General features: G+C 46.7%; 1 protein-coding gene across 1 annotated transcript in view; it reads left to right on the top strand.

The window, feature by feature from the left end:
• Window positions 1-3,407, top strand: part of gh1 (growth hormone 1) — a 17,689-nt gene extending 14,282 nt beyond the window's left edge. The window contains exons 5-6 of the mRNA XM_079531510.1: window positions 840-983; window positions 3,317-3,407. Of these exons, the coding sequence (XP_079387636.1) occupies window positions 840-983; window positions 3,317-3,379 (207 nt within the window). The 3' untranslated portion in view covers window positions 3,380-3,407. The remainder of the gene's footprint in view (window positions 1-839; window positions 984-3,316) is intronic.
• The last annotated feature ends 8,531 nt before the right edge of the window (window positions 3,408-11,938 follow it).

Below are 11,938 nucleotides of genomic sequence, written 5' to 3' on the forward strand. Positions count from 1 at the left end.
CAAACATGGGTTCCGGTCCTGAATGCTTAAAACACCAAACATGGGTTCCGGTCCTGAATGCTTAAAACACCAAACATGGGTTCCGGTCCTGAATGCTTAAAACACCAAACATGGGTTCCGGTCCTGAATGCTTAAAACACCAAACATGGGTTCCGGTCCTGAATGGGTTAAAACACCAAACATGGGTTCCGGTCCTGAATGGGTTAAAACACCAAACATGGGTTCCGGTCCTGAATGCTTAAAACACCAAACATGGGTTCCGGTCCTGAATGGGTTAAAACACCAAACATGGGTTCCGGTCCTGAATGGGTTAAAACACCAAACATGGGTTCCGGTCCTGAATGGGTTAAAACACCAAACATGGGTTCCGGTCCTGAATGCTTAAAACACCAAACATGGGTTCCGGTCCTGAATGCTTAAAACACCAAACATGGGTTCCGGTCCTGAATGCTTAAAACACCAAACATGGGTTCCGGTCCTGAATGCTTAAAACACCAAACATGGGTTCCGGTCCTGAATGCTTAAAACACCAAACATGGGTTCCGGTCCTGAATGCTTAAAACACCAAACATGGGTTCAGGTCCTGAATGCTTAAAACACCAAACATGGGTTCCGGTCCTGAATGGGTTAAAACACCAAACATGGGTTCCGGTCCTGAATGCTTAAAACACCAAACATGGGTTCCGGTCCTGAATGGGTTAAAACACCAAACATGGGTTCCGGTCCTGAATGGGTTAAATGCATGTGATGTTTCAGGGTGAAAAGGGAGGCGTGTCATCTTACCCCTCAACCTATGAGTGGTGCTATAATTAACGATGATGATGTAATCATTTGAACAGGCCAATCAGGAGGCGGGGGAGGTGCTGTTAGACAACGAGGCGTTGCAGCTGGCTCCGTACGGGAACTACTTCACCAGCCTGGGGGAGGAGTCTCTGAGACGCACCTATCAGCTGCTAGGATGCTTCAAGAAGGACATGCATAAGGTAGAACTACACATCCCATAATGCTTCACTACAACACTACGTAAAACTACACATCCCATAATGCTTCACTACAACACTACGTAAAACTACACATCCCATAATGCTTCACTACAACACTACTACCACCTATCAGCTGCTAGGATGAACTACACATCCCATAATGCTTCACTACAACACTACTACCACCTATCAGCTTCTAGGATGCTTCAAGCATATAACTACACATCCCATAATGCTTCACTACAACACTACTACCACCTATCAGCTTCTAGGATGCTTCAAGCATAGAACTACACATCCCATAATGCTTCACTACAACACTACTACCACCTATCAGCTTCTAGGATGCTTCAAGCATAGAACTACACATCCCATAATGCTTCACTACAACACTACTACCACCTATCAGCTTCTAGGATGCTTCAAGCATATAACTACACATCCCATAATGCTTCACTACAACACTACTACCACCTATCAGCTTCTAGGATGCTTCAAGCATATAACTACACATCCCATAATGCTTCACTACAACACTACTACCACCTATCAGCTTCTAGGATGCTTCAAGCTTAGAACTACACATCCCATAATGCTTCACTACACTACTACCACCTGTGTGGCAGCGGTGGCCGAACGGATTGCGGAGCGGTCTTGATACCGGAAGGTCGCCAGTTCGAATCAGCGGTCCGACACGTTAAAATTACCACCGCTGAAGTGCCCTTGAACAAGGCATTGAACCACTACCATGAAATGTGTTCTATGAGCAGGGCCTGGCTGGAAACAAGTTCTTGAGCTTAGCCCAGATACCCTGGGTAAATATAGTCATCATTTCATCATTTCACCTGTCCCTCAAATGAACAGTTTGGATCTGGTCACCCTAAATTAAAAAACAAAATTAAGCAGATAATCGTCCTGAATCATAGCCACGTTGACGACGTTTGTAAATCCATCAAGATTTGAGGCAGTTATGTTATTTGTTTGAGCTGCCATAGAACATACTGTACTGTAGCCCCTCAGCAAGATGGCCGCCGGGTGAACTACGTCAGAGACTCCGCCTTGAGCCATCTAGCCTTTATATATGTCTATGGGCTGGTAGAGTACATAGAACTACACATCCCACAGTGCACTGGGCCATCTAGCCTTTATATATGTCTATGGGCTGGTAGAGTACATAGAACTACACATCCCACAGTGCACTGGGCCATCTAGCCTTTATATATGTCTATGGGCTGGTAGAGTACATAGAACTACACATCCCACAGTGCACTGGGCCATCTAGCCTTTATATATGTCTATAGCTAGGATTCTTCAAGAAAGGACATGCATAAGGTACCTTTACCTACACGCTGCTGGGATTCTCTGATGTCACTCGCTCATCCCCTGGTTCTAAAGTCCTGACGTCACTCGCTCATCCCCTGGTTCTAAAGTCCTGACGTCACTCGCTCATCCCCTGGTTCTAAAGTCCTGACGTCACTCGCTCATCCCCTGGTTCTAAAGTCCTGATGTCACTCGCTCATCCCCTGGTTCTAAAGTCCTGATGTCACTCGCTCATCCCCTGGTTCTAAAGTCCTGACGTCACTTGCTCATCCCCTGGTTCTAAAGTCCTGACGTCACTCGCTCATCCCCTGGTTCTAAAGTCCTGACGTCACTCGCTCATCCCCTGGTTCTAAAGTCCTGATGTCACTCGCTCATCCCCTGGTTCTAAAGTCCTGACGTCACTCGCTCATCCCCTGGTTCCAAAGTCCTGACGTCACTCGCTCATCCCCTGGTTCTAAAGTCCTGATGTCACTCGCTCATCCCCTGGTTCCAAGGGGTTCGCGGATGTTTTTCTCGATGGAGAATAACTTTGGGTCATCTTAACCCATCTGCTGCCACCTGGTGGACGCAGAGCCAACCGCAGACTGCCGAGCCATTTGTAGTGCGACACACGTTGGATTCACATCCTGTTTGGGTGGTGTAATAATGTGAAGTGAAACAGATGTTTACCCTGCCCGCCCACAGGAGGGCAGTGGAGTTCCATGCAGGTGGCCATCTTAGATGCTAAATAAATAGCGTCAATGCTAGCGAGCTAAATGAAGCCATCCTTGCTCTAGAAAACGCCAATGTTCCCATCTAGATCACCGGATAATCAGCAAAGACCTCCGAACATCACGTGATTTATCCAAACCACGGAGAGCTCCGTAGATTTCGAGTTATTCAGCTGTTTAGTCAGCCTGTATAATTATAATTAATAAAGTCTAATTATAATTAATAAAGTGTAATTATTGTTAAAGTCTAATTATAATTTATAAAGTCTAATTATAATTAATAAAGTCTAATTATTCTTCCAGGTGGAAACGTACCTCACCGTAGCAAAGTGTCGTCTGTCTCCAGAAGCCAACTGTACCCTGTGACCCCGAAGCCCCGCCCCTTTACCACGCGACCACGCCCCCTTTCACTCTGTGGCCACGCCCCTCCCTCCTCCTCCACCATGACACAGCAATGATGCTGGAGAGTTGTTTAATAATATTCATGTTTAAATCATGCATATTCATTATATAACTGTTTAATATTCATGTTTAAATCATGAATTGTACATTTTGTAACACATTTGATTTCTGTCTGTAGTGAAATAAAGGTGTTTATGGTGCATTTTATCGTCCACTGTCGTCCACTACTAATGGTGAAAATGTAGCCCTGGTCCAGTGCTTACAGTGAGTCTCTGACGCCCTGTGGAAGTCCCTTCCGCAGCCCTCTAGCCCGCGGGTTTTCAAATCCCAGCAAATAAACAAAACAACGTAACTACTCACCGAAACAAAGCCTGCTAGACCTTGAGGTAAAAGTCTATTCTCGACGCTGGGAAGCGTCTCAGGTCCCCCAGCTTCTCTCTAGTAGCTGGGAAGCGTCTCAGGTCCCCCAGCTTCTCTCTGACGCTGGGAAGCGTCTCAGGTCCCCCAGCTTCTCTCTCGTAGCTGGGAAGCGTCTCAGGTCCCCCAGCTTCTCTCTCGTAGCTGGGAAGCGTCTCAGGTCCCCCAGCTTCTCTCTAGTAGCTGGGAAGCGTCTCAGGTCCCCCAGCTTCTCTCTCGTAGCTGGGAAGCGTCTCAGGTCCCCCAGCTTCTCTCTCGTAGCTGGGAAGCGTCTCAGGTCCCCCAGCTTCTCTCTCGTAGCTGGGAAGCGTCTCAGGTCCCCCAGCTTCTCTCTAGTAGCTGGGAAGCGTCTCAGGTCCCCCAGCTTCTCTCTCGTAGCTGGGAAGCGTCTCAGGTCCCCCAGCTTCTCTCTCGTAGCTGGGAAGCGTCTCAGGTCCCCCAGCTTCTCTCTCGTAGCTGGGAAGCGTCTCAGGTCCCCCAGCTTCTCTCTAGTAGCTGGGAAGCGTCTCAGGTCCCCCAGCTTCTCTCTCGTAGCTGGGAAGCGTCTCAGGTCCCCCAGCTTCTCTCTCGTAGCTGGGAAGCGTCTCAGGTCCCCCAGCTTCTCTCTCGTAGCTGGGAAGCGTCTCAGGTCCCCCAGCTTCTCTCTCGTAGCTGGGAAGCGTCTCAGGTCCCCCAGCTTCTCTCTCGTAGCTGGGAAGCGTCTCAGGTCCCCCAGCTTCTCTCTAGTAGCTGGGAAGCGTCTCAGGTCCCCCAGCTTCTCTCTAGTAGCTGGGAAGCGTCTCAGGTCCCCCAGCTTCTCTCTAGTAGCTGGGAAGCGTCTCAGGTCCCCCAGCTTCTCTCTCGTAGCTGGGAAGCGTCTCAGGTCCCCCAGCTTCTCTCTAGTAGCTGGGAAGCGTCTCAGGTCCCCCAGCTTCTCTCTAGTAGCTGGGAAGCGTCTCAGGTCCCCAGCTTCTCTCTGGGAAGCGTCTCAGGTCCCCCAGCTTCTCTCTGACGCTGGGAAGCGTCTCAGGTCCCCCAGCTTCTCTCTGACGCTGGGAAGCGTCTCAGGTCCCCCAGCTTCTCTCTGACGCTGGGAAGCGTCTCAGGTCCCCCAGCTTCTCTCTAAAATGTGCCATTTTAATAACACAATTTACCCTGAATTTACCGGGCAGAGTCATTTCTTCTACTACGGCATTTCCGGGTTTTGCCTGCGCCGATCTGGTTGGATTTATTTTATTTAATTATTAAAATAGTGCATTTTAGAGAGAATGCACTACATGATACTTGTATTATTATTATTATTATTATTATTATTATTATTATTATTATTATTATTATTATAATAATGTACATTGTACAAATGTACATCCACATGGCGTCAGAGAGAGACTGGACCAGGGCTAGTGAAAATGGTGCATTTATCACATTTTATGTATAGCGCAAGCAGTCCCTTTCTCATTGGCTGCCGTAGTGACGACCTATCGTCCTGATTGGCTGCCTCGTCTCTAGGCAACCAGACACGTTTTGCTTCTAGCCGACCTCCCAGCCATGGGATGCTATAGGAACCTCCCAGCCATGGGATGCTATAGGAACCTGCAGCAACACGTTTGGTTGGTCTCCGAATGCCTGATAGTTGCCAGAGTTGTTTTCGTCGACTAAAACTATGACAAAAAATGTTCGTCGACTACCTTTTTCCACAGACGAAAACTAAATGGAAACTAAATAAAAACTAAGCTATGATGACTAAAACTAAGACTAAATATACTGACAATTTTGTCAACAAACAATAACTAGACTAAAATGTTAGGAAGGGACTAGTGGACAAGAGATCCAGTATGAGTCATTTTTACACTTGGTTGCATGCTGAAAATAGCAGATCTACAAGCTCAATTGTGAGGTTGTAGATCTGCTATTTTCAGCAAGTGTAAAATCCGCCAAAATACTAAATCAACTGTAGATTTAGTCGACTAAAATCTTATATTTAGTCGACTAAAACTAGACTAACACTAAAACATTCCAGGTGACTAAAATGTGACTAAAACTAAATGAAAACTATTCAAGAGACTGCCCCATTAGAAGAGATATGCCAGGGACCCCCAAACTGACACTAATCAGCCCCGCGGACCCCCATTAGAAGAGAGATGCCAGGGACCCCCAAACTGACACTAATCAGCCCCGCGGACCCCCATTAGAAGAGATATGCCAGGGACCCCCATTAGAAGAGATATGCCAGGGACCCCCATTAGAAGAGATATGCCAGGGACCCCCATTAGAAGAGATATGCCAGGGACCCCCATTTGAAGAGATATGCCAGGGACCCCCATTAGAAGAGATATGCCAGGGACCCCCATTAGAAGAGATATGCCAGGGACCCCCATTAGAAGAGATATGCCAGGGACCCCCATTAGAAGAGATATGCCAGGGACCCCCATTAGAAGAGATATGCCAGGGACCCCCATTAGAAGAGATATGTCAGGGACCCCCATTAGAAGAGATATGCCAGGGACCCCCTTTAGAAGAGATATGCCAGGGACCCCCATTAGAAGAGATATGTCAGGGACCCCCATTTGAAGAGATATGTCAGGGACCCCCATTAGAAGAGATATGCCAGGGACCCCCATTTGAAGAGATATGCCAGGGACCCCCATTAGAAGAGATATGCCAGGGACCCCCATTAGAAGAGATATGCCAGGGACCCCCATTAGAAGAGATATGCCAGGGACCCCCATTAGAAGAGATATGCCAGGGACCCCCATTAGAAGAGATATGCCAGGGACCCCCATTAGAAGAGATATGCCAGGGACCCCCATTTGAAGAGATATGCCAGGGACCCCCATTAGAAGAGATATGCCAGGGACCCCCATTAGAAGAGATATGCCAGGGACCCCCATTAGAAGAGATATGCCAGGGACCCCCATTAGAAGAGATATGCCTGGGACCCCCATTAGAAGAGATATGCCAGGGACCCCCATTAGAAGAGATATGCCAGGGACCCCCATTAGAAGAGATATGCCAGGGACCCCATTAGAAGAGATATGCCAGGGACCCCATTAGAAGAGATATGCCAGGGACCCCCATTAGAAGAGATATGCCAGGGACCCCCATTAGAAGAGATATGCCAGGGACCCCCATTAGAAGAGATATGCCAGGGACCCCCATTTGAAGAGATATGCCTGGGACCCCCATTAGAAGAGATATGCCAGGGACCCCCATTAGAAGAGATATGCCAGGGACCCCCATTAGAAGCGATATGCCAGGGACCCCATTAGAAGAGATATGCCAGGGACCCCATTAGAAGAGATATGCCAGGGACCCCCATTAGAAGAGATATGCCAGGGACCCCCATTTGAAAAGATATGCCAGGGACCCCCATTTGAAAAGATATGCCAGGGACCCCCATTAGAAGAGATATGCCAGGGACCCCCATTAGAATAGATATGCCAGGGACCCCCATTTGAAAAGATATGCCAGGGACCCCCATTTGAAGAGATATGCCAGGGACCCCCATTTGAAAAGATATGCCAGGGACCCCCATTAGAAGAGATATGCCAGGGACCCCCATTTGAAAAGATATGCCAGGGACCCCCATTTGAAGAGATATGCCAGGGACCCCCATTAGAAGAGATATGCCAGGGACCCCCATTAGAAGAGATATGCCAGGGACCCCCATTAGAAGAGATATGCCAGGGACCCCCATTTTAAGAGATATGCCAGGGACCCCCATTTGAAGAGATATGCCAGGGACCCCCATTAGAAGAGATATGCCAGGGACCCCCATTTGAAAAGATATGCCAGGGACCCCCATTAGAAGAGATATGCCAGGGACCCCCATTTGAAGAGATATGCCTGGGACCCCCATTAGAAGAGATATGCCAGGGACCCCCATTTGAAGAGATATGCCAGGGACCCCCATTTGAAGAGATATGCCAGGGACCCCCATTAGAAGAGATATGCCAGGGACCCCCATTTGAAGAGATATGCCAGGGACCCCCATTTGAAGAGATATGCCTGGGACCCCCATTTGAAGAGATATGCCAGGGACCCCCATTTGAAGAGATATGCCAGGGACCCCATTTGAATAGATAATTCCAGGGACCCCCAGTTTGACATGCATTAGGCTACGGACCTCCATTTAATGGCATTTCTATCTCTGGGACCCCAATTTATATTGTAAAATCAATGTTAATTGAACTCTGAGAGTGGACAAATGGAACCAAATGGACCCGTTCCATTTGTACACTCTCAGAGTTACAGACCCATAAGGGTCCATTTGTACACTCTCAGAGTTACAGACCCATAAGGGTCCATTTGTACACTCTCAGAGTTACAGACCCATAAGGGTCCATTTGTACACTCTCAGAGTTACAGACCCATAAAGGGGTCCATTTGGTTCCAAACTATCATTTAGCTGGGGACCCTGGAACTCCCTCAAGGACCCCTGGGGGTCCCCGGACCCCACTTTGGGAACCACACCCCACACACACACGCACGCGCATGCACGCGCGCACACACACACACACACACACACACACACACACACACACACACACACACACACACACACACACACACACACACACACACACACACACACACACACACACACACGAGCAATGAGTCGATCAATATAATAGAATATACGATAAAAGTAAAACTCCTGATTCAGGATAGTTTTATCCTATATTCTATTATATTGATCGACTCACTGCTCGTGTGTGTGTGTGTGTGTGTGTGTGTGTGTGCTATGAGCTTGTAGATCTGCTATTTTTCAATAGCTAAAGCATAACATAATGGTAACACCAAAAGGGGTTCCCGCCCAAAATGGGTTAATGCCACAGGAGGGAAAGCTCAGTTTTTCAGCCTCATTTTACTTCAAACAGGATGTCACTCTTTAAAACATGTGTTTAGTGTCAATTTGGGTCATAATAACTCAAGTGTACACGTAAACTGTGTGTTGGTTTGTTTACTGTTTTACTGTTGAGTGAGACCCACAGTTTGGGAAAACACTGCATTATTGTTTATTGTTTATAAGGATCCCCATTAGCTTTTGCCTTCCTGGGGTCCGACCTTAGACCTTAGAGTATTAATATATACTCTAAGGGTCCGACCTTAGACCTTAGAGTATTAATATATACTCTAAGGGTCCGACCTTAGACCTTAGAGTATTAATATATACTCTAAGGGTCCGACCTTAGAGTATTAATATATACTCTAAGGGTCCGACCTTAGAGTATTAATATATACTCTAAGGGTCCGACCTTAGACCTTAGAGTATTAATATATACTCTAAGGGTCCGACCTTAGAGTATTAATATATACTCTAAGGGTCCGACCTTAGAGTATTAATATATACTCTAAGGGTCCGACCTTAGACCTTAGAGTATTAATATATACTCTAAGGGTCCGACCTTAGACCTTAGAGTATTAATATATACTCTAAGGGTCCGACCTTAGACCTTGGAGTATTAATATATACTCTAAGGGTCCGACCTTAGACCTTAGAGTATTAATATATACTCTAAGGGTCCGACCTTAGACCTTAGAGTATTAATATATACTCTAAGGGTCCGACCTTAGACCTTGGAGTATTAATATATACTCTAAGGGTCCGACCTTTGAGTATTAATATATACTCTAAGGGTCCGACCTTTGAGTATTAATATATACTCTAAGGGTCCGACCTTAGAGTATTAATCGTTTACCCGCCAGGAACATAGGAATTTTAAAACGTAGAATCTTGTAGCCTGCCACAAACGGAAAAGCCGTTTTAACAGCGATGTATTCATTAATGCATGTTTTAATACGATCGTATCGAAATCTACCGTCAGTTAGCTTTGTTATGCTTCTGACACAATGGGCGCGGCCATTTTGAAAATGCGCGCGCATCCACTAACATTGTCGGCTCTGTTTTCAGACGGCTTTATCTCACAGAAGCGACATTGCAGAGGACGCTTTGTCCCAGACAAGCGTTTTCAACGGCCTGTAGCAGGCGCTGTGATACTCGCGGTCCACTTTTTCCACCACCGACCGAGAGAACGAGCACCAGCTTCGTCAACACACACGGAATGGTTTCATAGTAAAATGCGATTACGGATATTTGGCTCTTCAAAGAGCGCGTGATTAAACCATGGCAATACGCAATCGAGGGATTAATTAATGGCGGCAGGCTAAGTTAATATATACTCTAAGGGTCCGACACAGACACACATTTAACATTTAACAAAGGCAATACTTACAATTGTTTACAAACACTAACTCAAAATAAAACATAGTAAAAATACAATATAAAATAAGAAGAAATATAAATAGTATAGCAAAAATAGTATAGCATTAGATCAAAGAGTCTCCCAAATAGAAGGGAGGGAAACAGAATAGATTGTTTTAAATGCTGGCTATTCCAATAAAGTAGAAAACAGGGGGTTATACAAAAAAGGAAGAGCTGTTATGTTATAATTTGCTATTATTTTTTGTGCATGTAAAGGCTGTGATTACAGAGCTGTCTGGGTGCTATAAATATTGATATGACAATTAAAATTGCATTGCTATATCACACAAATTACGTTGTTGTATTACTGTTGTATGGCAGGTAGACAATATATTAAAAGTGAGTTTCAGGTGTGGTAATCTGAACACAGCGTCTTTACACTCTATTGCATTTCATATTGAATGTAAACATACAACAGTACTAAGGTGAGACAGTCAGCAGGTCACAGTGATGTGGCTTCAACAGGACTAAGGTGAGGCAGTCAGCAGGTCACAGCTCTGTAGGGCTTCAACAGGACTAAGGTGAGGCAGTCAGCAGGTCACAGCTCTGTAGGGCTTCAACAGGACTAAGGTGAGGCAGTCAGCAGGTCACAGCGCTGTAGGGCTTCAACAGGACTAAGGTGAGGCAGTCAGCAGGTCACAGCGCTGTAGGGCTTCAACAGGACTAAGGTGAGGCAGTCAGCAGGTCACAGCTCTGTAGGGCTTCAACAGGACTAAGGTGAGGCAGTCAGCAGGTCACAGCTCTGTAGGGCTTCAACAGGACTAAGGTGAGGCAGTCAGCAGGTCACAGCGCTGTAGGGCTTCAACAGGACTAAGGTGAGGCAGTCAGCAGGTCACAGCGCTGTAGGGCTTCAACAGGACTAAGGTGAGGCAGTCAGCAGGTCACAGCTCTGTAGGGCTTCAACAGGACTAAGGTGAGGCAGTCAGCAGGTCACAGCTCTGTAGGGCTTCCAACCAGGACTAAGGTGAGGCAGTCAGCAGGTCACAGCTCTGTAGGGCTTCAACAGGACTAAGGTGAGGCAGTCAGCAGGTCACAGCGCTGTAGGGCTTCCAACCAGGACTAAGGTGAGGCAGTCAGCAGGTCACAGCGCTGTAGGGCTTCCAACCAGGACTAAGGTGAGGCAGTCAGCAGGTCACAGCTCTGTAGGGCTTCAACAGGACTAAGGTGAGGCAGTCAGCAGGTCACAGCTCTGTAGGGCTTCAACAGGACTAAGGTGAGGCAGTCAGCAGGTCACAGCTCTGTAGGGCTTCAACAGGACTAAGGTGAGGCAGTCAGCAGGTCACAGCGCTGTAGGGCTTCAACAGGACTAAGGTGAGGCAGTCAGCAGGTCACAGCGCTGTAGGGCTTCCAACCAGGACTAAGGTGAGGCAGTCAGCAGGTCACAGCTCTGTAGGGCTTCAACAGGACTAAGGTGAGGCAGTCAGCAGGTCACAGCGCTGTAGGGCTTCAACAGGACTAAGGTGAGGCAGTCAGCAGGTCACAGCTCTGTAGGGCTTCGAACCCTATATCCAGCAGAAGCTTGGATAGTACTTATGACTACCAGTGCTTTTTTTTGCTTTGCAACACCATGCCTTTACTTGCATGTGAATTATGTTGTTTTGGCGGTACTTGTAGGTTCTATATTTTTGTCTAAATAAAATAGGCTATTCATTTAATCAATCAATCAAAGTAAACCCATTAATTAACCTGTTACCCTCTAGGAGTCTCAATAACAGTTATATTAAAGTAACTGCTGTTTAATGTAGCAGAAGAGGCAATTCATTGAACACAGTTTTGCACAATTTTATCATCCCATATCGATTGAAATATGAATCCACTGTGCTACACCTCCATGATATAAATATGAATCCACTGTGCTGACT

This window comes from Electrona antarctica (genome assembly GCF_951216825.1).
Source record: "Electrona antarctica genome assembly, contig: scaffold_272, whole genome shotgun sequence".
NCBI lineage: Eukaryota > Metazoa > Chordata > Actinopteri > Myctophiformes > Myctophidae > Electrona > Electrona antarctica.